Here is a 27,475-nt window from a genome sequence, read left to right as displayed (position 1 = left end):
AAAAATAAAAAATATATATGAAGTTGGTCTGGTTACCTTTGGAATCGGAAACTGGATCGCCTGGACACCGATTTCACTTTTAGGAATCGGGAATTGGATCGACACTCCCAGGAATCGGACCAAACCGGCCGGTCCGGTCCGGACAGTTCCCGGTTTGAGCAGTCCGTTTTGCACACCCCTAAATTAGACATAGAAAATATTCTTTGGTTTCTTCTCGCCTGGTCATCATCCTACGTGGCATGAATTTCTTTTTCTTTTACTCGATTATCAGTTTGACATGTGTTCTGACGTGGAATCAGCTGAAACGAATTAAAAATCTTGACTTTTTCTTTCTGGCTGCTCATATCAATTACAGCTACTGCCCGTACACAAGCCCTCCACTCCGCCGTGGTTGCCACGGCAGCAATGAGTTCCCTCCTTCTGTCGGAGCCTAATCACAGCTAGTATCTCGACCTAACCTGCCATTTCTCTCTTAGTCCTCCATCCACAATCACCTGACCTCGCACCCCTCTCCGTTGCCACCGCGGAGTCGTCAGCGCCATAGGCCAGGCCAAGCACTTCCTCTGTCGTCTTTGTGACCCGGCCATTAGCAGCTCAACTACTGATTATTTTCTCCTTTTAGGTTAGGCAACAATCTTTTTACGAAAATCCTGGTATTGTGCTTTGTCACACCCCGAAATCTATCAAGATGGGGGATGACACGGCTGTCCTTCCACCAGAAGGACGCAACCTCAAACCACCCAAAAGTCCTCACGACATCACTTTCGCTCTTTTAGCTACCAACCAAAGAACCCGAAAGATTGGGAAAAAAGAGGGGTGAGTAACCACAGCTCAGTAAGTAGTGTGTATCTCTTCTAAGTAGATCGATCAACCACTATGCATACAGTTTTAAAACCAAACCAAAGCTTATTTAACCCAACTCCAGCATTTAATAAACGTCAAGGTCAAAATACGTTATATACTACTTTAACATAACATTTTCACAATAATAATGCTCATTTTAAATCAATAATATCAAAGCAGAAACCAATAGTCCATTCCATTAGCCAATCTCGTCAAAAAAACACACGCCAATGGTCCATTCCATTGGCCAATCTCATCGAAAAACACATGCCAATGGTCCATTCCATTGGCCAATCTCATGCTCAAAAATCTAATTATAATCACGGATAACGCCCGTGAAAAGGCGACCAAGATTTCCCCATTGGCAACGTCTCCACCTACTATAAGTCGATGGCTCGGCCCACAATGATATCTTAGACTAGTATGCGTATACCCACAAACTCTCACTGGGTTCATAGAAATATTGAGCATCAAACACTTATCCTCAACAATATCCTCCACAATGCCAAATCTAGAAATCATTTCATAACCATTTCATAAATCACAATATGGTTCCAAAATCATTTCATAATCCATTTCATAAATCACAATTTGTTTCCCAAACTAATCACATAACCTTTCATAACTCAGTTCATTCGATAGAAATACTTTTTCATAAAGCGTTTCTCATATCATTTCATAAACATAATTCACAAATCGATATGTGTAACATTTAATAACATCTTCCATAAAACGTTTCTCAAATCATCTTAAAACTCATTCCATGAATCAATTCGCAACAAAATACACATATATCCGTTAACAATATTTTTCTTAAAACCATTCTCAAATCTTTCTCAAATATCAAAAGGTAGTAATTGCCCAATCCAGGATTTTATGCAACAAACATGCTTTACTAACTCGTATGATTACTCAAATTCTTATCACATTCAAAACATGAGTTTATAAACTAAAAAAAAAGATAGCACCACTCATCTGAGAATGCCTACGATCAAACGACAAAGATTACTCGATCCGTCGAACTCACAATCCTAACAAATAAGTGAGAAACAACAACAAAATCGAGTAAAATGATACCTCAAGTACGACTTGGCTAAACTAGGCTTAGATGCTAATGACTAAGGCTGCGCATGACTACGATTCTGTGCCCGGGAACAGATTCTGCTCAGAAATGATTCTTTTTGATTTTGTGCCCGGAATTGATTCTGAGCATTTTAAGGCGTTTGTTAACGGCCTAAAATTCCATCACTAGAATAGAAAAAGAACAGAAATGTGTTTGGTAACGCCACAAAATTTCTTTTTATTAATAATATTTTTAAATATTTTAATATTTCTTACTTTTTTTCTTTTCTTTTTTTCTTTTCCTCCTTCTTGGCCATGGCCTGCTCGCCGGCCATGACCGGTAAAATATATTTTTATTAAAAGTATTTTTTCTTTTTTTAGGCCATGGCCTGGTCGCCGGTCATGACCGGTAAAATATTTTTTTATTAATAATATTTTTTATTAAAAATATATATTTTTATTTTTTTTTGCCATGGCCGGTAAAATATTTTTTTTATTAATAATATTTTTAAAAAATATATACATTTTTATTTTTTTGGGACATGGCCTGGTCGCCGGCCATGGCCGGTAAAATATTTTTTTTATTAAAATATTTTTATTAAAAATATATATTTTTATTTTTTTTTGCCATGGCCTGGTCGCCGGCCATGGCTGGTAAAATATTTTTTTATTAAAATATTTTTATTAAAAATATATATATATTTTTTGGTCATGGCCTGATCGCCGGCCATGGCCTGTAAAATATTTTTTTTATTAATAATATTTTTTATTAAAATATTTTTATTAAAAATATACATTTTTATTTTTTTGGCCATGGCCTGGTCGCTGGCCATTGCCGGTAAAATATTTTTTTATTAATAATATTTTTTATTAAAATATTTTAAAAATATATATATTTTTTCTTTTTTTTGGCCATGGCCTGGTCGCCGGCCATAGCCAGTAAAATATTTTTTATTTTAATAATATTTTTTTATTAATAATATTTTTTATTAAAATATTTTATTCTCTTCAAATCCGGCGAGGGCGGTCCTCGGGCCGGACATTAGAAACTACATTAAAAACCAAGAAAAGGAAGAAGAAAAAAAAATTGATTCTCAAAATTGTTCCTAATCAAGAAGCTACTTTTTTATTTCTGAAAATCGATTCAGGAACAATTTTTGACAAAATTGTGCCTTAATCAAAAAATTAAACAAACGCATTTCTGTTCCCAAACTGATTATGGGAACAAAAGAACAGAATCAAACACTGTTTGGCAAGTTGTCATGCGCAACCTAAAAGGCACCCACAAATCGCTCACCCAAAGCGATTATTCAAAGCCATTCACAACACGGAGCTTGAACGTGAAACTTGGTTGCGTTTTAACTATCTCTACCAAACTCCGTTCCAAGCGAGCTTATAGTAAAAAGAAAGCTCATTCATAGCACTACAAGAACCCCAGCTTGGCTACCCAAAAGCGGGCCAAAGGCAACGAAAATCGGTGTGGAAAGCTGCTGTCGCGCACTGTTCACCATGCGCGCTTAACTTCAAAAATTCGTTTCGGACAAACGGTAAGTCCAAATCGAGTTCCACAAAATCCCACGGCTCCACGACACCCAAACTACCAATTATATATATATATACGCAGCTCAACGACTCAAAAATCGGACTACGCGACTTGAATTTCAACCAATTCCGAAATTTGAGCCCTAACCCTAAAAATACTCCGATTGAATAAACGAGAGGCTCAAGTACTTACCGGGCGTTGCGTTATGAAGTCGAATTGACTTGGCGAGACCCGTGGCGCAAAACCCTCTCTCTCTTCTTTCTTCTTCTTCTTATTTCCCCTTTTCCCTTTCTTTCTCTGTTTCTTGTCGAGGGAGCTCTCGGTCTTCCTTTTAACCGAGCTCCCAATTACTGCTTTGTTGACTAAGTCAACACTTTTTTTTGTTTTGGCTTTTCTCTTGACTGGTTCAAAACCCATATATTACATGCTTGACGTGAATGGCTTGCTTTGGATGAGATAAAAATTGCCTCACCATCATATCATAGACGATGGTATATTTTCAACCACACCGGATAGTTATCAAGCCACCCAAATACGTGATTCTTGGGTTTGTCATGAGGAATTCATGACAGTGGGAGGCAAACTTGCAACCTTTCGCTTTCTCGGACGAAAGGTACAAATGCTTTTTGCGCCCACCCTAAAAATTCATACGAACGAAATGCTTCTAGAGTCGTCTAACAAGTACGAACAAACAAGCGGTTCAGCGTAAGCGCACATATTTCTCGAACATTGGGTGCTTGATGATTGTCCTGAGTGTCCTCATAGAATGCACTTAATCAAAATGGATTGTGATGTTTTGGGTGTGAGAATTCAAGGAAAATCTTACCATGATAGGGTTGCTCCTTCGTGGCGTGTGTTATCATGTGGCCGAGCAGAAAAAAGATTAGAGAAAGCAACTGACCTTGTTCTTACACGATAGAGGTGTACATTGCCAAAGGTCCCGACTTATTTTCTGCAGAGATAAAGAATGTTAGAGGAAGTAGTTTGACATCAACAATGAAGCATCAAACTTTCGTTCCTGTGGCCCAAAGAGAAATGGCTCATCAAGTTGAAGGAAGGTGCTGCCCTTGATCATTGGGCTCTAGTTCGAGACATGTGTAATTTGGTGATACAAGCCGAGTCAGGAGAAAATATTGGGTGCCACTAGGGATTCCACCATGGAGAAATAACAAGTCTGAAGTGGCGACACGTGTCCGCGGGGACCCACATGTCAGGAAGGCTTCACGATGGAATAACTCCCACAGCACAAAGCTAAGCCGAGCCGAGCCGAGAGCAGCTAAGAGAAATTTTTTAAAAAACAGCCCTCTCTCCATACTCTCTCTCTCTCTCTTTCGCGCTCCCATCGAATTCCAGATCTGGAATTCGCTCTGTGCTCCGTCTCCCTCGCGCCGACGAGCGAGGTTCGTCTCCTTGCCCTGACGCCCTAGCCGCCTCCGACGAGCGACGCCCTAGCCTCCGCCTCCGCCCTAGCCCCCGACGCCCATGTCGAAGACGCCTCCGACGAAGCCCGACGCTGACGCCGACGACGCCTATGACGAGCGAGGTCCGCCGTTGCCCACGAGCCGTCGCCTCCCACGAGGAGGTCCGCTGCTTCCGACGAGCGAGGTCCGTCTCCTCGCGCCAACGCCGACCCCTAGCCTTCGACGAGCGAGGTCTGTCTCCTCGCGATTCGCCCGCCGGTCCCGACCTCCGCCGTCGCCTCCGCCCGCCCGCCCCGTGGCCTCCGCCCGCCCAAGAGCAACTCGCCCGCCGGTCCCGACCTCCGCCGTCGCCTCCTCCCGCCCAAGAGCAGCTGGGTCCCGAGCTCTGACCGCCGTCGCCTCCGCCGCCAAACCCAGCTCGGTGCTCCTCCCCAACGGCCGTGGATGGGGGAGCGGTGGTGGTCTCTTCTCCGTCGATTTCGTCGGCCTCTGCTGTAAGTACAAGCGGGCCAGGCGTTGGCTCGGCGTCTCCCGCTCCAGGGCCCTCCCGCGCCTCCTCTCCACCGGCAAGCCCACGCCGCCTTCCTCGGTGAAGGCCGTGCTCCATCTCGAGCGGGCCGGCTATTCGTCGTCCCCCCGCGGCGAGCCGCCTCGTCAGTCCGGGGACAAGCTTCAGGTGACGTCCGTGTCTCTCGGCTTCCCTTCGAGCGTCTTGTTTGTCGCGTGGAGTCTTGTTTTTTTTTTCCTTCGTATTCGTGCTTTTGTTGCGGAAGTGGTGCTTAGAGGGGTAAGAGTGATTGGGAGCTTGTGAAGGTGGTAAAGGACGTCGCCTTGGAAATGGAAGTGTGAGCGGATACACTAGGAGAGTTTGTTTCCAGTGTTCCTATTTTATCGGAGATGGATGCTCAGTAAGCTTCAGAGCTAGAGCAGTTTCAGAATAGTTGGTAGTGAAGGTTTGGAAGAGGATCTGGGCTGACTGTGGTCTTCATTTCTTTCTCTCTCTTTTTTTTGTTTTAGCACCGAACGGTTTGGGTCAGTGGCAATAATTTTGGATCTTGAAAATCTCGTTTGGAATCTTGGATTGTGGAGTTTCTGCAGACCTACTTCGGATGCTTATGAGCCTTCTCTGGGTTGCTGCTTAAATTGCAGTGTTCAGTTGATGTAGAGAATAACCAGTGTTCGTCATGGGTTACAAACGAGTGCACTGTCCCCTGGTCCCTTTAGATGAACAAATGGGATGAAATAGCTCGCGTGCCTTGATATGCTTTCACTTCTTTTTCTTGAAGCAGTTAACGAGGAACCATTAAGGAGTTAGAATTGTGACGTTGCTCCTGGTTTTATATGTTCTTCTAAAATGCACTACACGTTACTGATCACCTGTGGTTTAGTGATCATTCTAAGTCAGGAAGTTAATGTTCATTTTGAGTATGGAAGAGTGCATATACCCGTGAATGATCATCAGTGATGCCAAAAATTTCTAGAAGAAGGCACCTTTATTTCTTGCTTCAAGTGTGAGCATGGCTATTTTCTGTTAGACTTAGTATTTTTGCTTCCAAGTGTGAGCATTGATTGCACAATTTCATGTAATTACCATGGAAGTTAGCGTTTGATGTGGTGGATTTGCCTTTTCCCTCCACAGTTATTGTAAATATCTTCAGACAAGAAGGTCTTGAGGTGCTTGGATGGAGGCCTGTCCCTGTAGACTCATCCGTAGTTGGTTTCTATGCAAAAGAAACCATGCCTGACATACAGCATGTTTTTGTGAGAGTTGTAAAAGAAGACAGTGTTGATGACATTGAATGAGAACCGTACATTTGCCGGAAATTGATTGAAAAGGCCGCAAGTACGGAAAACTGGGGAAATTAGCTCTATGTTTGTTCTCTCTCGAATCAAACGCTAGTTTACAAGGGAATGCTTCGGTCAGAAGTTCTTGGTTTATTTTACTTGGATCTTAAGAATGATCTATATGCATCATCTTTCGCTATATACCACAAAAGGTATAGTACAAACACTAGGCCCAGGTGGCCTCTTGCTCAGCCAATGAGGTTTCTTGGTCATAATGGAGAAATCAACACCATACAGGTTATCTACTGCTTCCATTTTGTACTATGTTGTTTTCATGTTGCGGACTTCATAAATGTCTCTAAGCTAGTCCAAACGTGTGTGTAGGGCAACTTGAATCGGATGCAATCTTGTGAAAACTCATTAAAGTCCCCTGTTTGGCATGGTCGTGAGAATGAAATCCGTCCTTTTGGTAATCCCAAAGCGTCAGACTCTGCAAACCTTGATAGTGCAGCAGAAGTACGTGTCATCTTTCTCGTGGTTCATCATAGTTTATTTTTGTTTGTCGAACCTTCACTATCTTCATGCTTATACACTTTCATGAGTCATCATCTTATCTTTCACTTTATTCGCTATGAAACTTGTTGGATAATTAAGAAAGAAATTGAAAATGTGATTTTCTTTTTATATAAAGGAGTGTGCAACTTAGGTCAATCAGTTGCTTTTTGTTAGTGCTTTTTTGGATGCTACTGAGTGCATAACTTTTCTGTTAATATGTAGAATGTTCCAGATATTAAGTCTTTTTGTGTGGTCATCTAATGTGGCATATATAACTACGTGTTCCTCTCTTTATTGCTGCATAATGATGCGGTTGAGTTTAATTTGACAGTGAAACCTAGACACCAACTCTCCTGCAATGATAACGGCAATGTATCCAAAAGCTTATGCTGTTGGGCACACAAACTAGAAATGTATATCTACTACAAATTATGACCCAAAAAAAATATCTAGTGCAATTTGTTTGCTATATGATGTGGTTATCGAAGCATGTTGATATCAAGTGAGCTAGTCTCTGTCTTCTTAAGATATATTTCCAGATAAAATTTATTATTGTACATTTTTTGAAGCTTTGTGCATTTGTGGTTGGTTAGTTTAGAAACCTTTCACATCTTTTCAAATTTTGAGCTTAAGATTAATAAATTAAGTCTTAAATAAAATTTGAAATTAGTATATGCAAGCCTACAAGCCAATACTTAAATAGGGCCAATATTTAAAATTTGTGTTCTATGTCTTTGGTGGTTTTGGTATCTTAACCTCCTTAGTCCTGTCTCTCTTCCATGATTGCGAGATTCGTTTGCTGGACTGATGTTTACCACCTTTGCTGAATTACAAAGCTCAATGGGGAACACGATAGGAGAGTGTTACGATCACTTCTAATGACCGATAAAGCAAGACCCTAAATTATGCATTCTCTGTTGTAAAAGTTCCCCATGTTTTCTGTGCATCTTTATTTCTTTCATACTTTTGCCTGTTTTTATCTATGATTGAAACCAATGGATGATCAATCACTGTTTCAGTCTGTTAGTTTCCTTCATGAATCCTCATTCTCTTTGTTGGTTCAGTTGTTGATAAGAAGTGGCCAAGCTCCTGAGGAGTCTCTAATGATTCTTGTTCCAGAAGTATACAAGAACCATCCTACTTTATCGATCAAATACCCTGAGGTACTTCACTTATAGTTCTTTTCACACCTAGTGCTTATTTGGATGTGCTGTTGGTCAATAAAATTTTCCACCAAGATCATTGTCAAATGTTCTCTTAGGTTTTGCAAAGGAATTTTCCAGTGTCACTAGATTGTTTCTCCATTCCTGAAGATTGATCATCTAAAATGTGCCAATGCTAGAGTACATTTCCAAACAAAATCTATCATAGCCAAATTGATTCTTTCATGATGGGAAATGGCTTTGTAATCATTATATGTCCTACTTTTTCACTTTATGTAATTAGAAACTAATAGGTAAGTAAGCCAGGTTAGCAATGAGGAATTTATTAATTGGAGGTAGGGACGACTAAATCATATAAATGTATTCTTACAAGAACATGCTGAAGAACTTTTTTGAGAATTGTTCCGGCAGTTGCTTACTGGCAATTTGGTCATCAAATCCTACATAATGAGAAGCTTTTAGTGATAAGATAGACTGTTGAATGCATGACCTAAATATTTGTCTCTGTGACCTGCGAATGCATCACAAAAATCAGAGTTTTTGTTGGGAGCTCTGTGATTTTCCTTTGACTTGAAGCACCTATCGTTTGACAAGCTTTACTCCTCACTTTGAGCAGATATCTTATAAAATCAGACCTGTTGCTTGTCTTGTAATGGGCTTTTGCTTATGTTTGGTCTTTGTCTCAAGGTGGTTGACTTTTATGAGTACTACAAGGGTCAGATGGAGGCTTGGGATGGACCAGCATTGCTTTTATTCAGGTCATCCTCAAACACTATTAGAAACCATTATGTATGCTTCTATTGAATTATTGTTAGGAGGAGCCTTGACTTCAAATTAAAAATGCAGGCTTTTCGAAGAGTGGTTTGATGCGGATAATATCGGTTTTTTTGTTTTTCGACGTTGTATAATTATTCTTTTGGTTGGGCTTAATTGTTGGTGGTTCCCCAAATATGTAATACTCACATACTTTTGATAGATTTACCATTTTGATATTGTGAATGAATATGCTGTCGAGATCTTCGATTCATATTAACTTTGTGGAGTAGGTTTGCAAAATACTCTTCGATCTTTATTTTCGGTATAATCCCACAATCGGGTTCTTCAGTTTCATATTGTCGATCTATTCAGTATTCAGACTTGGTGACGTTGGTTGTAGCATGTCTTGATGTAATATTTGGGTATTTTTCTTTTAAAAAAAATGTAAAAAAGTCAAAAGCCACTGCGGTGACTCGGTTAAGTTAAAAGGAGACTGAGAGCTCCTTGCCGAGAACAAAACCAGAAAAGGGAAGAGGAAAAAAGGGAAAGGAGAAGAGAAGGGAAAAGAGGTTTTGCGCCACACGAATCTCGCTTAGCCGATTCGACTTCGTATTTCAACGCTCGGTAAGCACTTGCGCTCCTTGTTCATCCAATCGGAGAAGTTTTCAGATTTAGGGTATAAATTCAGAATTGGTTAATACCACGAAAAATCCTAAACTGGTACACTTGTGACACATTTACCCCAAACTATTTTTTTGATCACAAAAAACCCTAAACTGGTACATCTGTGATAATTTTAGGATTTTTCGCGGTATTAACCCTTCATAATTTTGGAAAATTTTTTGCTGCGAAGTCCGATTTTTGAGTCGTTGAGCTGCGCATTTTTTTAGAATTGGTAGTTTAAGGTGTCGTGGAGCCGTGGGATTTTACGGATCTTGATTTGGACTTACCGTTTACCCGAAACAAATTTTTAAAGTTTTCCGCACGAAGTGAACATGCACGTCCGGCAGCCTTCAGGCCATATTTCGCTGCGAAATCCGATTTGTGAGTCGTTGAGCTAAGCATTTTTGTAGAATTGGTAGTTTAGAGTGTCGTGGAGCCATGGAATTTTACGGATCTTGATTTGGACTTACCGTTTGCCAGAAACGAATTTTTGAAGTTTTCCGCGTGAAGCGAACAATGCACGTCCGGCAGCCTTCAGGCCATATTTCGCTGCGAAATCTGATTTTTTAGTCGTTGAGCTGTGCATTTTTGTAGAATTGGTAGTTTAGGGTGTCGTTGAGCCGTGGGATTTTATGGATATTGATTTGGACATACCGTTTGCCCAAAATGAATTTTTGAAGTTTTCCGCGCGAAGTGAACAGTATACGTCCGGCAGCCTTCAGGCCATATTTCACCGCGAAGTCCGATTTTTGAGTCGTTGAGCTACGTATTTTTGTAGAATTGGTAGTTTAGGGTGTCGTGGAGCCGTGGGATTTTACGGATCTTGATTTGGACTTACCGTTTGCCCGAAACGAATTTTTGAAGTTTTCCGCGAGAAGCTAACAGTGCACGTCCGGCAGCCTTCAAGACATATTTCACCGCGAAGTCCGATTTTTGAGTCGTTGTGCTGCGCATTTTCGTAGAATTGGTAGTTTAGGGTGTCGTGGAGCCGTGGGATTTTACGGATCTTGATTTGGACTTACCATTTGCCCGAAACGAATTTTTGAAGTTTTCCGCATGAGATTTTACAGCAATCAGTAAGCTTAGAGAGAGAGAGAGAGAGAGAGAGAGAGAGAGAGAGAGAGAGATCTATTCAACTTCTCCCAATTTTGCGTTTCAGCATCTTAGGGTGCGCATGGAATGCATTCCGGAATAAAAATTCTGTTCCGGAATGCATTCCGGAACAGAATGGCGTTTGTTAAAAAATTTTCGGAATGCATTCTGGAGCGATTTTTGCATTCTGGAATAAAAATGCGTTTGTTAAAAATACTTGATTCCAGAATGCATTCTTGATTCCAGAATGCATTTTTTATTCCGGAATGAGTTTTTGGCAAGAAAAAGAGAAGCTGCTTTTTGTAGCTTCTTGATTCCGAAATGCATTCTCCCTATTTTCTCACAAATTTTTTTTCATAAAATGCATAAAAATTGAAAAATTCTAGAAAAATTCATAAAAATTTCCAGAAAATAAAAAAAAGTCAGATTTCGGGAAAATATGAAATTTGGTGAATTTTTTTTAAAAAATAAAAAAAAATCAAAAATTTCAAAACTTAACAGAATAGCTTAAAACACATGTGGCCACCCACTTTGAGTGAAATTTAAATTTTTTGAGGTGTCCAAAAAAAATCAAAAATTTCAAAACTTCACAAAATGACTTAAAATACCTGTGGCCACCCACTTTGAGTGAAATTTAAATTTTTTGAGGTGCCCAAAAAAATAAAAAAAAACAAAAAATTTCAAAACTTCACAGAATGGCTTAAAATATCTGTAGTCACCCACTTTGAGTAAAATTTAAATTTTTTGATGTGCCCAAAAAAATAAAAAAATAAAAAAATTCAAAACTTCACAAAATGGCTTAGAATACCTGTGGCCACTCACTTTGAGTGAAATTTAAATTTTTTTAGGTGCCAAAAAAAATTAAAAAAAATCAAAAATTTCAAAACTTTACAGAATGGCTTATAATACATGTGGCCACCCACTTTGAGTAAAATTTAAATTTTTTTAGGTGCAAAAAAAAATCAACAAATCAAAACAGATTTTTGTTCCAGAAATCAATTTCTGGAGCAGAATTAGTCATGTTTTACCAAACAGATTTCTCCTCCAGAAATCAATTTCTGGCAAGAATTCCAGAAATCAATTTCTGGCAAGAATTTGATTTCTAGAGCAGAATGGTTACCATTCGCACCCTTAATGTTGTTTTGAGCAGATCCTGTATTCGAAGAGTAATGTAAACGAAGTGCTTGCAATTATCCTCAACGAGCAGAAGTTTTCTCACGCTCAATAGCCGCGTGGAAAGAGAGTCACTTATATGTCAATGAATTAGAGTAGTATTGACTAAGTAAGGAACTAACCTCGATAAATTTAGAGGTATGCCAGTATAATAACTGAACGAGAGGGAATGCTTAGTTTGAATTCTTGATCCAACTTCTCACTCCTATCGAGTTCTTTGCAAGTGATGAGGTGGTCCGCGATTAACCAAACTTGTGAAACTGCTTTTATCGGCTCAATATTTCGGGTCATCATTTTTTACTGCGTGTCATTTTCCTAGCTCAAAAATTAAAAACTTACACTATTGAACAGGGTTGACATTATAAAAAATGAGAGTGCGGGCTCTTTTTTTGTGAAGGTATTTGTTGAGTTGGTTGAAGGAGAAAAGACTAGCTAAACTGTGTTATTGATTGAATCGCTACTTACAAATTTATAAGCTGTAGAAGCTTTTCTCTAGGAACAGAAAAACAATAAGATCTCAAAATACAAGGAATAAAAAATAAATAAGATATTTATCCCTAATGATAAGAAGAATTTTAAAAACAAATCCTAACTGAAATAGGTAAAAAACTAACTCCTAAAAATTTGCTAAGGATCCGCAACAGTATCCACCAAATTATTGGCTTTTCCGCTAACAATTACATGTTACACTATATACTATTGATACAACGCTATGTACAGTTATAGACCAAATTTCTTTGGTCTGAGGTAAGTAGAAGTACCCTGCCTCAACCCAGGCAATGAGACTCGCTGCTGTTGCTTCGCCCTCTTCTCCCTCTCTTTCACCTCAATCTCTATCTCCGCATCTGCCTGCGATCTCCTCAGGTTCTCCATTTCTTCCTCCATGGCTGTCTTCTCTTCCTCCTGCTTCTTCTTATGCTCCAGCAGAGACAGATGGCCTTCCTAACGACATCTGTGTCGGGCCAACTTGAAGTTAATGGGATTCGCAACATCTTGAGAATATCCAGCAATTGAGATCTCACTTCTCGAGCCTTCCGCAAGCCCTTGACAAGCAAAAAGTGATCATTACACCAATCCCCTCTGTACTGTTTACTTTTCCACTGCTGATAGACATTATGCAGTGTTAAGTGGCCAGATATCGGAACGAAAAATTTCTCCCTTGCAGCATCGCTCTCCTCCACTCTATCTTTTGGCTGGAAAAATACAGACGGCACCGAGAGCATCGAGACAATTGTCAAAACCTCATCTAGGCAACCTAACTGATTGCCCATCAAGAGCATAAAATGTGATTATTACTTGCCAAATAAGTTTCAAAATTTTTGTGCATTCAGAGTACCAGATGTTACAACGAGCTTAAAATCGCGACCTCAAGCTACCACCTTTTTCAATATCCCAAGGAGAACATCAGTGTTCAGTGATCTCTCATGTGCTTCATCCATCACGACAACCCTGAAACAAGTAAAAACAACAAAATGTAAGGCTCTGCTTGAAGAACCTGAGTCTGCGTAGGTTATTCTCCATGCATATACAAGTCCACTCCAACCCAGTTTAACAAGAAGTAATAGATCAGAGTAGAGAAGACATTGTCATACTGGTACTATTCAAGGTCGGAATCTTTCAGTGTTTCACGGAAAAGCACTCCATCTGTCATGTACTGCAACACGTTAGTGACCACCAAAAAAAACAATTATACATGACGGAGCACAAAACCAAAACAAAAAGGCATAGATTATAATTTATCAGGGAGCCAACAAAATTTGAGATATGTCCCAGATTAAAAGCAACAACACTACTTCAGAAAAGTCAGCATTAAAAAAATAGTATCCTAAAGAATTTGCTCTTGACAATCGAAAACAGTCTCACCTTAATTACCGTGTTTGGCCCAGTCACATCCTCAACACGAACGGCATACCCCACTTTTTCACCTAAGTCAGTTTCCATGGGCATTACTACAACAACTTTTATAAAGGAAAAAAAACATAGAGAGAGAGAGAGAGAGAGAGAGAGAGAGAGAGAGAGGACACCGTCATTCAAACTTGCAAAACACATTACATCGGCTTATGATTTCTCAACACCAACAATATCTCCAAGTTTTGAGCCAGCAAGCTCCCAAAAGCGATGGCGCGATTTATTCGTACTCTGTTTTTCATGAATCTCCTTGAGCAGAGCAGAACCTTTTCTTGAGATTATAGCCATATCTGACGTCGGATCTTTGAGCGGCATTATAGGCTCAGCTTGTTCAGCAAAAACTACTCTTCCATCCAAGAAAGGAGGTTTTCTACCTGAGATATAATACAAGAATATCTTAGCCTAAGCCAGAGCAACCAATTATTATGGATCTTGTGATTGAATTGCATTTGACAGTGAGTGCTGCAATAATGAGAGCTTAATGTTACTCATCTTAACTGTTTGCAACACCGTCCAGTCATTTGGTTTCATGGCCACCACTTTTCAGTTTGACAGAGTTAAATAACATTGTAAGCAGATGACTGCACTTGAACTCCAGCAGATGGAAACAACAGATATTTGCAATCAACTTCTGATCAAAGCATTCCCTTGTAAACTAGCGTTTGATTCGAGAGAGAACATACATAGAGCTCATTTCCCCAGTTTTCCGTACTTGCGGCCTTTTCAAACAATTTCCGGCAAATGTACAGTTCTCATTCAATGTCATCAACACTGTCTTCTTTTACAACTCTCACAAAAACATGCTGTATGTCAGGCATGGTTTCTTTTGCATAGAAACCAACTACGGAAGAGTCTACAGGGACAGGCCTCCATCCAAGCACCTCAAGACCTTCTTGTCTGAAGATATTTACAATAACTGTGGAGGGAAAAGGCAAATCCACCACATCAAACACTAACTTCCATGGTAATTATATGAAATTGTGCAATCAATGCTCACACTTGGAAGCAAAAATACTAAGTCTAATAGAAAATAGCCATGCTCACACTTGAAGCAAGAAATAAAGGAGCCTTCATCTAGAAATTTTCGGCATCACTGATGATCATTCACGGGTATATGCACTCTTCCATACTCAAAATGAACATTAACTTCCTGACTTAGAATGATCACTAAGCCACAGGTGATCAGTCCCGTGTAGTGCATTTTAGAAGAACATATGAAACCAGCAGCAACGTCACAATTCTAACTCCTAAATGGTTCCTCATTAACTGCTTCAAGAAAAAGAAGTGAAAGCATATCAAGGCACGCGAGCTATTTCATCCCATTTGTTCATCTAAAGGGACCAGGGGACAGTGCACTCGTTTGTAACCCATGACGAACACTGGTTATTCTCTACATCAATTGAACACTGTAATTTAAGCAGCAACCCAGAGAAGGCTCATAAGCATCCGAAGTAGGTCTGCAGAAACAATCCAAGATTCCAAACGAGATTTTCAAGATCCAAAATTATTGCCACTGACCCAAACCGTTCGGTGCTAAAAAAAAAAAAGAGAGAGAAAGAAATGAAGACCACAGTCAGCCCTGATCCTCTTCCAAACCTTCACTACCAACTATTCTGAAACTGCTCTAGCTCTGAAGCTTACTGAGCATCCATCTCCGATAAAATAGGAACACTGGAAACAAACTCTCCTAGTGTATCCGCTGACACTTCCATTTCCAAGGCGACGTCCTTTACCACCTTCACAAGCTCCCGATCACTCTTACCCCTCCAAGCACCACTTCCGCAACAAAAGCACGAATACGAAGAAAAAAAAAAAACAAGACTCCACGCAACAAACAAGACGCTCGAAGGGAAGCCGAGAGACACGGACGTCACCTGAAGCTTGTCCCCGGACTGACGAGGCGGCTCGCCGCGGGGGGACGACGAATGGCCGGCCCGCTCGAGATGGAGCACGGCCTTCACCGAGGAAGGCGGCGCGGGCTTGCCGGCTAAGAGGAGGCGCGGGAGGCCCCTGGAGCGGGAGACGCCGAGCCGACGCTTGGCCCGCTTGTACTTACAGCAGAGGCCGACGAAATCGACGGAGAAGAGACCACCACCGCTCCCCCATCCAAGGCCGTTGGGGAGGAGCACCGAGCTGGGTTTGGCGGCGGAGGCGACGGCGGTCAGAGCTCGAGACCCAGCTGCTCTTGGGCGGAAGGAGGCGACGGCGGAGGTCGGGACCGGCGGGCGGGTTGCTCTTGGGCCGGCGGAGGCCACGGGGTGGGCGGGCGGAGGCGACGGCGGAGGTCGGGACCGGCGGGCGAGGGGGCAGGCAAATCGCGAGGAGACAGACCTCGCTCGTCGAAGGCTAGGGGTCGGCGTTGGCGCGAGGAGACGGACCTCGCTCGTCGGAGGCAGCGGACCTCCCTCGTGGGAGGCGACGGCTCGTGGGCAACGGCGGACCTCGCTCGTCGTAGGCGTCGTCGGCGTTCTGCGTCGGGCTTCGTCGGAGGCGTCTTCGGCATGGGCGTCGGGGGCTAGGGCGGAGGCGGAGGCTAGGGCGTCGCTCGTTGGAGGCGGCTAGGGCGTCGGGGCAAGGAGACGGACCTTGCTCGTCGGCGCGAGGGAGACGGAGCACAAAGCTAAATCCAGATCTGGAATTCGATGGGAGCGCGAAAGAGAGAGAGAGAGAGAGAGAGAGAGTATGGACAGAGAGGGCTGTTTTTTAAAAAATTTCTCTCAGCTGCTCTCGGCTCGGCTCGGCTTAGCTCTGTGCTGTGGGAGTTATTCCACCGTGAAGCCTTCCTGACATGTGGGTCCCCGCAGACACGTGTCGCCACTTCAGACTTGTTATTTCTCCACGGTGGAATCCCTAGTGGCACCCAATATTTTCTTGCTGAGTTAGAGCCTAGTTCGAACATCCGTGGACAGCCTGGTCAAGTCAACTTCGAGAAAGCATCAAATCAATTCTCGAGCGTTTTGATAAACATGTCAAAATGGGTCATAAACTCATTTATTAACCCATATATAATAAGCTGAGTTGTTAGATAGGTTAGTTATATTCAGTCAATTGATCATAAATGAGTTTAAACATAATATAGTATTAAGTGGGTCATAAATGGGTTTACAATTTACTTGGACCTAACCCACTCTCATGACTCTCTCTTCATTTTCTTTCACTCTCATTCGATCTCGTGCTCGTTCGCTTCATATTCTCACTTCAGTTTGGGTATGAGCTTTCCTACATTTGGTTAAATATGCAAATATTTCGACAATATGTGTCGGGTCGGATATCAATCAATAGATTTATAAACGGATTAATGGGTCATTTTGGATCAGATCATTTATAACTCCATCCAAGCCAAGCCCAATCTGACCCGAGCGTCGGTAAGTCCAAACATATGCATCCAATCCACGACAATCCACATCACAAGTGACCCACAGGTACACCCCATCCACGACCCCACCTGACCACTCTCGCTTGGCCCTTTTCTTTCACCCACCAACCCCAACCCAAAACCCCCCAACCCCACCCCCCCAGCGGTGTCCCACTGAAAAAAGCAGAAAAGACTCCTCTTCGCAACAACCAGTACTTTTCAAAACATCAACAAGCCAAACATAAACAACATGCATGGCCAGCATAAAAGAATATCCCACTGAAAACAAAAGCCTTCCTCTTTATATTGGCACCCACCTTTCCCTCCTGTCCATCACCATCTCTCTCTCTCTCTCTCTCTCTCAACCTTCTTTGGTGTAGCAGAAGAAGCCATGTCTGATGAGGCATCTGCAACACCAACTCCTTCGCTCTGGTCCACCATGAACAGCTGGTTCACCCCTCCTGTTCTCTTCCTGCTGCTAAACCTCGTGATTGGCACCATTGCCATCACTTCACAGCTTGGTTCTTCTCACGGAAGTACTCATGAACACCAAAAAGATCATCAAGAACACGATACCCAAAAACACCCACCAGCCCCACCCTTTGCTAGACCTCCCTCCATTTTCCAGAGGCTCAAGTCCATCATCTTCTTCTGGAGCAAACCCCAAGAACAGCCCACCTGGCCCACTCCTATGAAAGGCCCTGAAATGGAGACCCAGCACCACCAATTCTTTCGAGAACCAGAGCATGAACAGAGACAAGAACAAGAACCAGAACAAGAGCAAGAGCAAGACAATCCATCTCGCTTTGCTAGATCTCCTTCCATGCCCCGAAAGCCCAAGCCCTCTGGCCTCTACAGCCACATAGTGATAGAACCGACTGGACCACCCACTCCAATCCCAACTGGGAATGCTAATTACCCAAATTCAGAGCCAGTCACTCACAACAGTTTTCGGCAAGAACAAGCACAGGCACAAGAACAGGAGGAACAAGAAGATGATGGTGCCGATGAAGCTGAGAGTGGAGTGGCAATGAATAGGCTGCCCAGAAACATGAGGAGATCTGCAAGTGTAAAGTACCCGTTTGTGCATATCGATGAAGAAGATGAAGAAGAAGATGGAGATTTCCTCGAGAGACGCCGTCCGGCGAGCGCGAGAGAAGCAAAGGGTAAAGTCAGTGGCCATATGGATGAGGAGGTTGATGCCAGGGCCGATGACTTCATCAACAGGTTTAAGCAGCAACTGAAGCTCCAGAGGATGGACTCCGTTGCCAGTCAAAACGGAGGAGATCACAGTTAGCAGATTACTAGAGTGGCCTGACTTTGATCAGTATGGTGTGTTTAAGGCCTTTTAAGATGTACATCTTTTTGTACTCCTTTTGAACTCTTTCGTATATGATCCTTCTTAGCCAGTGTTCTTCTGAGATGGCGTACGTTATATCGTGTAATAATACAAAGTTGAATCAAGAAGAAAAGCAGGAGAAAGATTATTGTTTGCAGAAACCCTAATCATTGCATAACATGTTAGATGATTCTCGGATTGCATAATTCCTCATCATGAATAATGGGAAAATCTCTAAGTTGGTGCATGCGTTGACTGTATTTAAAAATCTTGATTAGTTATAATAATCTTGTGCTTTGGTCCCACAATTATATATGTATAATGATTTTTTTAAGCATATAACTCTAGGGTTCAGACCCAGCTAATAAGCAAGTTGCACTATTCTATATATATATCAAGGATAAGATCCTACTCATGCACATCAAAAGACATGAATCTTGATGCGATTTGATCACGTAAGAAGTTATTAAATCCATTATAATTAACTCGATGATTTCGTACTAGACCTAACCAATATTTTTTATTCGGCATTTAAACAGCTTTAATTAGATGCAGTAAATGGTGGCTCGATTGGATATCGCCTTTCATCCGATTCAGATTGATATCAGCATGATGGAGAGGATTTCAGCTGCAAAATTAAAGAACCCTGGCCAAAAACACAGAAACCAAAAAAAAAAATTAATATAAAAGAAAGCTTCAGCGGGGTGTGCCCTAAATCCACGTTAGCAAGGGACGTGGAGTCAATGTACACTTGGAATTGCCACGTCAAACCTCTAACGGCGATATTGGACTGAAAGTTAATTTGGGTAATTATGATATAGAGCGAAAGTAAATGATTTTTTATGTGATAGAGAAAAGTTTGTGTCAGAATTGGAATTGCTTTTTATAGAGAATCAGCTCTACAATGAGAGCGCTACTTCCATACTTCCAGGTTTGATGGAACATAGTCTTTTGCCAGTTATTAAATTGGCAAATTCGGCGTCATCACTCTCCGCGACTTAAATTGAATAATTAATTAAGCAAGTCCACATCGGAGAAATTTCTGCACAATTTCGCTCAGAAAGATCTAAATTTTTAGCAACTGGAAATATAATTTAATTCATCTACTCTCCAGATCGTGCGTCAGCATTTTGACTAAGCTTGTTATGATATATTCATGGACTCGTTGACTCAACATAACCTAATCTCCTCTCATTAAGCTTAGCATCAGACATGCTTAAGGAGGGCCTAGGCCTAAACCTCGTCTTGGGCCTGGCTGGTGTGGCCCGTATGAAGAAGTTGAATGGGCTTGGAAATGTTGGCTCTGCGTTACAGCCCAGTTCGGCCTTTTCAGGCTTGAGTTAATTAATTAATTTTTTATTATTTACTAACCTTCTGCTTAATGCGAGCTTAATTAGACAACATCCCTCAAGCTCGCTGCCAAACTTAACTCAAAGGGTTTTTCATGGTCTCGGAGTTTATTTAATTGACTGATGAATCTAAATCTCCAAGATAGTATCGGGTCGGAGCGCTTACAAAAGTCCTTAACGTGGCCATTCTTACTATAATTCTCAGTCATCCATATCGAAGTGTCTTATATTATTTCAACGTCAAGTAGTGCCCTTCTTATGGATCACATGTATAAGAAAATGTTTAATGTGTGACATAGGGAAAATTAGTCAATCAGCTTTGAACCTATTGTTCGAATGCCAATTCAATCCTAAACTTTTCAAATTTTGCCAATTTAGTCCTAAACCGTTGCATGAAATACAAATGTAATCCTTCCGGCTAATTTTCATCTAAGATTACCAATGCGGCCAAGTGCGACGAAAGACTGCCGGTGATGACTGGACCGCCACATTCATGACTTATGCGAAAATTGGCTAAAAGGATTACGTTGAAATTTCCCACTAAGGTTTAGAACTGAACTGACATATTTAAAATAGATTTAGGACTGATTGGATAATTTTCCATGTGACATGACCAAAATGCAGCTACATTCATACTATGCAACTAGTGTTGTCTTAAATTCAGGTTAATGTTTAGTTGTTTTAGCAGTTAGATGTTCACATCATATCCAGCCTCTTGCATTTTTCCACTTTGCATTTATTACAAATCAATGCGCCCATCGTCAATCTTCGTACCGAGAGTGAGTTGTTCATGCCCTTATGCTGTCACATTCCCCACCCAGATAGACCGACCAACCAGCATTGCATTTATCAAAAAGTGATTAATGTTGTTGGCGTTTAAATCTTAATTAAGACTCTCAATTTTGCTAGTAAACATTGCGTTTGGTTAACGTATGTGCACAAAAGTCAAGGAAGAGCATTACAGAAATGATAGGATTGAACAACTAGAGTCATTTGACAACCTCAAAAAGGAACCTCATCTAGTCATCAAAGCAAGTGTAGTGATAACTTGTAATTTTTTAACTCAGCACAGATGAAATCTGGTCATGTCACTTAAAGGGTATTTTCCTAATTATGAATTTCTTTAGGAGGACTAATTAATAAAATTTTAGCTACCTTGTGTGTTGTCATATTTGGGCCACTTTAACTCAAAGCTTCTCATAATCTTAATTCGGATTCTATCCTAAACCCTAATTCATCTTATCAATAATATAAGAATTACGCGCTTTTCATATGTAATCATCTTGAGCTCGGTCATTGTCCGGAAATCTTCATCGAGAGGGCTAACAACCATCTGGCAAATTTTGAAGGGAACGTCTCTTTATTTGTCCTAATTAAGCAAATCCCACGAGATTAGTGTCATCAATAGTGTTAATTACTATTATTACTACTCAAAGGACATTGATTAACACCGTGGTTTCTAGAGAAGCTTCCCCATCCTCCAAAGCAACTTTACTCAAGTGGGATTTGATCATTTGACTTTTGGTTGTGAAGTTAATGCAAGCAATGACTTAGAGATCAGTCGTGCTAATCATGGTTTATCCCACTTAAGTGCCACGTGGCGAAAACCCAAGAGACTGTCGGTGGGGGTCGTTCCTTCGCCTTTACGTGCAGCTGTCGGATTACGCGTAGGAAGTTTCTTTTCGAGAGAGGAGGATACTTTCTTACCAGGTGTATTTACCATAAAGACCGTTTTGTCCTTTAGCTCGTCTAGGGTTTGACCTCTTGTCAACAAAGTGACAATATTTGATAGAAAGAAATAAACGAAAAATAAAATTTACCTCATCTTTTAATTTCTTTTAGTGAAGAGGATAGACCTTCTTTTAAGTTTAGTGCACTAAAATACCCTAAATGTTGGACAAATATTAGATAATATGAAAAATAAGAATTACTGGAGAAAACTATTGGAAAAGGTGAAAGTAAGAACAAATCATCCGAGGCATACAAGCACTATCCTTAAGGATAATTCGGCCTATCGGAGTACGAAACTCAGTGCAATAACGGCTATACTCCCAGGATACAATAGATCTTTCTCTTTACTCCACACTGAATAAATAAAGGGAACATGAACAACAACGTCATATGTAAAACCCAGCTAAGATGGAAAGATAAGAGAGATTTTCTTATTTTTGGAATGTTTTTATTGTGATGGGAAAATTCACATTATAGACAAATAAGTGATAGTTAATAAAGAAATAAATCAAATCGATATTACAGCCGTTACAAATTGATTATTGTTATGATTTCCATCAGATACCTTTATAAAACAATTGCTTTAAATTATTTAAAAGCACTGAAATATCCAACAATAAATGACTCGATCAAATATCAAAAGTGTAATATCATATGGTGTGAGGAAAATGATTGGATGAAGAATAAGAAGTCTGATATAGTTTAGCGAAATAAGCTATCATGTTGAAAGTAATTCAAAATTCAGATATCTAGAATATGTTAGATTTAAAAATGGAAGAAATTTTGCACTACAATAATTGTGTAAGCAATTTCGTTTATCGACAATGATTTTAAATATATATATATATATATATATATATATATATGCAAATTCTTAATTTTATTGTTTGACATCATAAAGTTTATCACTGCAAAATTAGTCTAACAAGTAAAGTATCAATTTACTATCGTCGATTTTTTAGTCAAATTATTTGTTTTTATCGGAAAAAGTCCCCTCCCCCCTTTTAAAGGTATATTTCTTGTATAAAGCAACAGAGGTGGCAATTTTCAACACAACACATGAACACGACTCGAAATCCAACACGAATTTATCGAGAAACTCGAATCCGATATGACGACACTTAACTTCAGCTCAAAATTTACATGTTTTTGCTCATTTCTTTAATTAAAAAAAAACTTTTCATAGTTACCTCGGCAACACCAAATAACACGAATGGTCGAGACGAACATTACATCCAACTCCAAATTGGTGGCCGTATCCAAAATATACGACCCTAGGATTACCCATTCTTGTTGCTCATTATAAAGAAAGAAAGAAAGAAAGCATATGGTTCTTGTTAAAAAAAGATTTAAGAAGAGATGATAATGAAGAGAGATTCCACACTTGCCATGGCCTAAGAAGCATCTCTTCCTTCCTTTCTCACTTCTCACTTCACTCTCTCTCTCCCTCTCCCTCTCCCTCTCTCCCAACCGCCGCCCAATATGGCGGACAGAGTCTACCCATCAGCCAAACCCGCCGCCGCCGCCGCCAATGCCAACGGCACTCCCACGACCGCCGGCCCCGCCGCCAACAAGCCCCAGCTCTACCGCCCCTACCGCCCGCAGCCCCCCAAACGCCGCCGCCGCCGCCGCTGCGGCCTCTGCTGCTGCTGCTTCTGGACGATCCTGCTTCTCCTCTTCGTCGCCCTCCTCGCCGCCATAGCCGGCGCCGCCCTCTACGTCCTCTACCACCCCCACCGCCCCGCCTTTTCCCTCTCCTCCTTCCGCACCGTCGCCCTCAACCTCACCACCGCCCCCGACGGCTCCGCCTCCCGCCTCACCACCCTCTTCAACCTCACCCTCATCTCCAAGAACCCCAACTCCCACATCTTCACCTTCTTCTACGACCCACTCCTCGTCTCCCTCTCCTCGGCCTCCGGCTCCGTCTTCCTGGGCAACGGCTCGATCCCCGCGTTCGCGAGCTACCCCAAGAACCAGACGACCCTAAGGACGGTGGCGTCGGCGACCACGGAGGACGTCGACGCGGAATCCGTCGCCTCTCTGAGGTCGGATCTGAGGAGGAAAGCCGGGCTGGCTCTGGAAGTTCGGATGGAGACGAAGGTGAGGGTGAAGGCCGGCGGCCGGAGGAGCAAGAAGGTCGGGATCAGAGTCGTCTGCGGCGGGATCAAGGGAGTGTCGGCGCCGAGGGACAAGAATGCGACCGTCGTCGCCAACGTTGCTGACTCCGAGTGCAAGGTCGATCTCCTGATCAAGATCTGGAGGTTCACGTTCTGATCTGGACAGTTTTTGTTTTTTTTTATAGAATTTCTGAGGATCATTAACGGATCAATCATGGGATTGATGAAAAGAAAAGGAAGAAAAAAAGATTAGTGGATCAAGAAAAGAAAAGGGTAAATTTTATCTTCCTTGCTTTTTCCGAATTTTTAATTTAATTATGTCGGTGTAATAGGGTATAGTTTTTCTTGCAAGTGCCGTGTGAAAGGGGATAACAATATTTGTTTATTTGCTTTTGTGGAAATTGGAAATTGCTTTAGAAGCCGTTGTTTTAACCCTTGACCTACAAAAAAGGGTTCAAAAAAATATTAAAAAAAAATAATCCGTTTGTATCGAATGTACATGTAGCCGGTTGTCGTGCCGTGGTCGCAATGAGATGTGCTATGACATTATTGTCGGTTGTTACGGTTGTGAAGTGTTTCTCGAACAATTCTCCAAGGATTGTAATTATTATTTGATCAATAATATCGTGCTTTTGAGAATTCATGGTTGTCCAAGAAAAAGAGAAGAGAAAAAAGTGCTCATTTGAAGTGGCTAGGGTTTTGTCTATGCCGATAATGTCTTTGCTTTCAACTCCATTTGTGTGTGCATACGAATGGTTATCCTTATCGAATGAGCTGTTCTTTCCCACTACAATTAGTAGTGCATAGCCCATTGCACCATCTTAGTTTTTGGCCCTTTTAGATGTCTCGTTCTGGTTGGGGTTTTCTTGGCATCATTCATAGTGCAAATTGATCGTGCCATGGAGATCGCGGGCGCCGTCTTTCACTAAGTCGCGTGTCCGAGCGATGTTGCGAGCAAACTTATTACCGATTCCTGGCTCATCGCCTGGGCTAAGGAAGGCCGGAGCAGTCACGACTCGAATTGAGCGTTCGATGGCGGATGTAGGAATTTTATGGTAACGCGAGGAAGAAATAGCTAAGCGGCTCTTTTTTTTTTAATTATAGAAAAGATTGATCATAGATCTTGATTAATTTAGGGGCAGGAAAACGATACGCTCCGCGACAAAAGCAAGACGCTGAAATCTAGGCCATCACTCAATAAGTCAAAAGTCTACAGTCAATTCTTTGTGTATTTTTCTAGACCTCTATTTCTGGATATGCTCGTAGGATGCGATTTCCAAGCTTTTGTATATCCTCTTCTTTACGTGATTTAAGGGCACGTTTCATTCAAAAACGCACTTCGATGTATTTTAATTATAAAAAAAGTATTTTAATTATATTGTTTTCTTTTTCGCGAGAGGAAACTATTTTTAGGTTTTTGGGAAACTAGTTCGGGTATGTTATTATAATTCTACACAATTTGTGTCCTTTTCGCAACTTTTGTTTCGATTATAATTCGAAATTAGGAGATTATAAACCTATAATAAGCTATCCGTTTCATTGTCGTCCGATCCCATGTTTTTAATCCACCTTTCAATTTCTTTTTTTGGTCATAGTCCACCTTTCAATTGAAAAGCACAAGAATGGCCACAATTTGTTGATTTTACATTTCTTTCTTTTATAATTTTTTTTTGGCTTTAAGAAGATTTGTGAAATAAGATAAGCTACTATACGTGTTATCCAATTAAACGCATAAGTCATCAAATAGTAGAGTTAAATTCAAATCAAATATTTTGACGAATATCACGGTCATACAGCAGAGAATGAAAAATGTACAATTAGAGTCGATACTACCCAAAATAAAAATTCACGCGAATTAATTCAAACACATTCTTACTGAGCTACGAGAATAGAGTAATTCATTTTAATGTCAGAATAGTATTTTTTTTTAAGAGTAATTAGTAGATCGAATACGTGTATCTACATCGTAGATCTAATTAGTTGTTTCTTAGGTTGTTGGCATTCTTTAACGAGCTACGAGAGTAAAATTATTTTATTCAACTTATAATGTCGTCTTCTTCTTTTTTCGACCAGTAATTCTGTCGATTGTGTAAATGTCAAATCAGTGCGTCGTGGGATTTTGTACCTGGAGATTGGCCCAAAATGACCCTTTTTATTATGGGCGTGCACGTGGTCTCTGAGGCTGCGTGTACAAGTCGGTCGAAATTGAAGGGGGCAGTTGGAATTTTGTCAGAAATTCTCTCTCTCTCTCTCTCTCTCTCTCTCTCTCTCTCTCTCTCTCTCTCTCTCTCTATCATATCATTATTATTATTATTATTTGCTTATCGATGTGTAAAGTATTCATTCAGATGAATAAGAGAAGGGTCATAATTATAATTAAAAGAGAAAATACCACCAAAAATTTCAAATTATGTCACTTGTGATACATTTACCCTGGATTTTTTTTTGTGACACAAAAAATCCCAAACTATATCACTTGTGATACATTTACCCTGAACTTTTTTTTGTGACACGAAAAACTACAAACTATGCCACTTGTGACACATTTATCCCACAATACTTTAACCCATGGGCATTTTCGTCTTTTTGCTTTTTCTTTTTTTTTTCTTTCTTCTCCGACGAGGGCGGTCCTCGGCGAGGGCTGCCCTCGCCCGCCCAAGCGAGGGCGACCCTCGCCCGACGCCGGCGAGGGCTGCCCTCACCCTCGCCCGCCCAGGCGTGGGCGACCCTCTCCGGCGTCGGGCGAGGGTCGCCCTCGCCAGATCCGGCAAGGGCAGCCCTCGCTCAACCCACTGCCGGCGAGGACCGCCCTCGCCGGAGAAGAAAGAAAAAAAAAGGTAAAAAAAAACAGAAAAAGGAAAATGACGAAAATGCCCATGGATCAAAGTATTGTATGGTAAATGTGTCACAAGTGGCATAGTTTAAGATTTTTTGTGTCACAAAAAAAAGTTCAGGGTAAATATGTCACAAGTGACATAGTTTGAGATTTTTTGTGGCATTTTCCCTAATTAAAAAGCTATCGTCGCTCGTGGGTCTCTAATAATGAGTACAATCTAGCCATCGGTCACATAGGCTTTAAGATTAGTCTGATGATGGAAAGAAAAACCATGCAGCTTTGTGCTTTATCCATGTTCTTTTCAGTTTTCACATGTCTCATGCAATTTAAAAATTGGAATTACCCACGACATTAATTATCACTAGATAAAGAAGTATGATGCCACAAATCAAATTAGTCTTTATCTTATATACAGAATTAGGGAATTGATAGGATGAAGTTTTATCATTAAGCTAACACTTCGCACAACAGATTAGAGTTTTATTTTGCTGCCTTAATTATAATAACAGAGGAAATTGATTGCACCGATTCATCTTACTTCGACATTTGATATAGAAAAATAGAGTTGAACTATTTATTTATATATCTACTTAAAGAAAAGTAACTCATTTTATTGATTTTTGTAATCCAAGAGAAGATTTTACTTAATTCTTCATCTCACAATAAATATGTATTTGTTTGACTTGGCGCTGATGAAATTGACAAAGCATTTTTTTCCCTAAAAATTGTAATGATCTAAGACCTCTCTTGACTGACTTAAGATGCATTCTACCATTCTAGCAGC

The 27,475-nt window shown here is 40.9% G+C and overlaps 5 protein-coding genes across 5 annotated transcripts; 3 read left to right on the top strand and 2 right to left on the bottom strand.

Moving 5' to 3' along the window:
- Positions 1-4,930: 4,930 nt before the first annotated feature.
- Positions 4,931-9,212, top strand: LOC115674431 (ferredoxin-dependent glutamate synthase-like). The gene is made up of 4 exons (XM_056310757.1): positions 4,931-5,545; positions 7,039-7,170; positions 8,274-8,372; positions 9,060-9,212. Exons 1-4 carry the CDS (start codon positions 4,931-4,933, stop codon positions 9,174-9,176), a joined length of 963 nt encoding a protein of 320 aa, XP_056166732.1. The 3' UTR covers positions 9,177-9,212.
- Positions 9,213-12,705: 3,493 nt separating this feature from the next.
- Positions 12,706-14,296, bottom strand: LOC130138039 (pre-mRNA-splicing factor ATP-dependent RNA helicase DEAH7-like). Its single transcript, XM_056310947.1, has 2 exons — positions 13,436-14,296; positions 12,706-13,315 (listed from the first exon to the last, which is right to left on the bottom strand). Exons 1-2 carry the CDS (start codon positions 13,493-13,495, stop codon positions 12,917-12,919), a joined length of 459 nt encoding a protein of 152 aa, XP_056166922.1. The 5' UTR covers positions 13,496-14,296; the 3' UTR covers positions 12,706-12,916.
- Positions 14,297-15,186: 890 nt separating this feature from the next.
- Positions 15,187-17,712, bottom strand: LOC130137985 (predicted GPI-anchored protein 58). Its single transcript, XM_056310756.1, has 3 exons — positions 17,686-17,712; positions 15,839-16,522; positions 15,187-15,497 (listed from the first exon to the last, which is right to left on the bottom strand). Exons 1-3 carry the CDS (start codon positions 17,710-17,712, stop codon positions 15,456-15,458), a joined length of 753 nt encoding a protein of 250 aa, XP_056166731.1. The 3' UTR covers positions 15,187-15,455.
- On the top strand, positions 17,632-18,819 carry LOC115674489 (pathogen-associated molecular patterns-induced protein A70-like). Its single transcript, XM_030596880.2, has one exon. The coding sequence runs from the start codon at positions 17,711-17,713 to the stop codon at positions 18,614-18,616; it is 906 nt and encodes a 301-aa protein (XP_030452740.2). The 5' UTR covers positions 17,632-17,710; the 3' UTR covers positions 18,617-18,819.
- A 4,258-nt stretch (positions 18,820-23,077) lies between these two features.
- On the top strand, positions 23,078-24,494 carry LOC115674424 (NDR1/HIN1-like protein 6). The gene has a single exon (XM_030596817.2). The coding sequence runs from the start codon at positions 23,221-23,223 to the stop codon at positions 24,010-24,012; it is 792 nt and encodes a 263-aa protein (XP_030452677.1). The 5' UTR covers positions 23,078-23,220; the 3' UTR covers positions 24,013-24,494.
- Positions 24,495-27,475: the final 2,981 nt, after the last annotated feature.

The sequence above is a fragment of the Syzygium oleosum genome, unplaced genomic scaffold, assembly GCF_021117445.2.
Source record: "Syzygium oleosum isolate NSW1041296 unplaced genomic scaffold, Sole_v2.1 Sole_v2.04, whole genome shotgun sequence".
In the NCBI taxonomy this organism is placed as follows: Eukaryota; Viridiplantae; Streptophyta; class Magnoliopsida; order Myrtales; family Myrtaceae; genus Syzygium; species Syzygium oleosum.
Note: the sequence above shows the minus strand (reverse complement) of the source record. Positions and strands in the feature narration are given on the sequence as shown.

Excerpts from the sequence above, each read along its gene's own strand:
- LOC115674431 (XM_056310757.1), top strand. The coding sequence starts at position 4,931 with ATGTCGAAGACGCCTCCGACGAAGCCCGACGCTGACGCCGACGACGCC. Across the intron at positions 5,546-7,038 it reads AGTCCGGGGACAAGCTTCAG|GGCAACTTGAATCGGATGCA; the intron begins GTGACGTCCGTG and ends ACGTGTGTGTAG. Across the intron at positions 8,373-9,059 it reads TATCGATCAAATACCCTGAG|GTGGTTGACTTTTATGAGTA; the intron begins GTACTTCACTTA and ends CTTTGTCTCAAG.
- LOC130137985 (XM_056310756.1), bottom strand. The coding sequence starts at position 17,712 with ATGGCTTCTTCTGCTACACCAAAGAAG. Across the intron at positions 16,523-17,685 it reads CTTCTGCTACACCAAAGAAG|CCGCCTCCAACGAGCGACGC; the intron begins GTTGAGAGAGAG and ends CCGACGCCCTAG. Across the intron at positions 15,498-15,838 it reads AGTCCGGGGACAAGCTTCAG|CACCGAACGGTTTGGGTCAG; the intron begins GTGACGTCCGTG and ends TTTTTTTTTTAG.
- LOC115674424 (XM_030596817.2), top strand. The coding sequence starts at position 23,221 with ATGGCGGACAGAGTCTACCCATCAGCCAAACCCGCCGCCGCCGCCGCC.
- LOC130138039 (XM_056310947.1), bottom strand. The coding sequence starts at position 13,495 with ATGGATGAAGCACATGAGAGATCACTGAACACTGATGTTCTCCTTGGG. Across the intron at positions 13,316-13,435 it reads TCCTTGGGATATTGAAAAAG|TTAGGTTGCCTAGATGAGGT; the intron begins GTGGTAGCTTGA and ends ATGGGCAATCAG.
- LOC115674489 (XM_030596880.2), top strand. The coding sequence starts at position 17,711 with ATGTCTGATGAGGCATCTGCAACACCAACTCCTTCGCTCTGGTCCACC.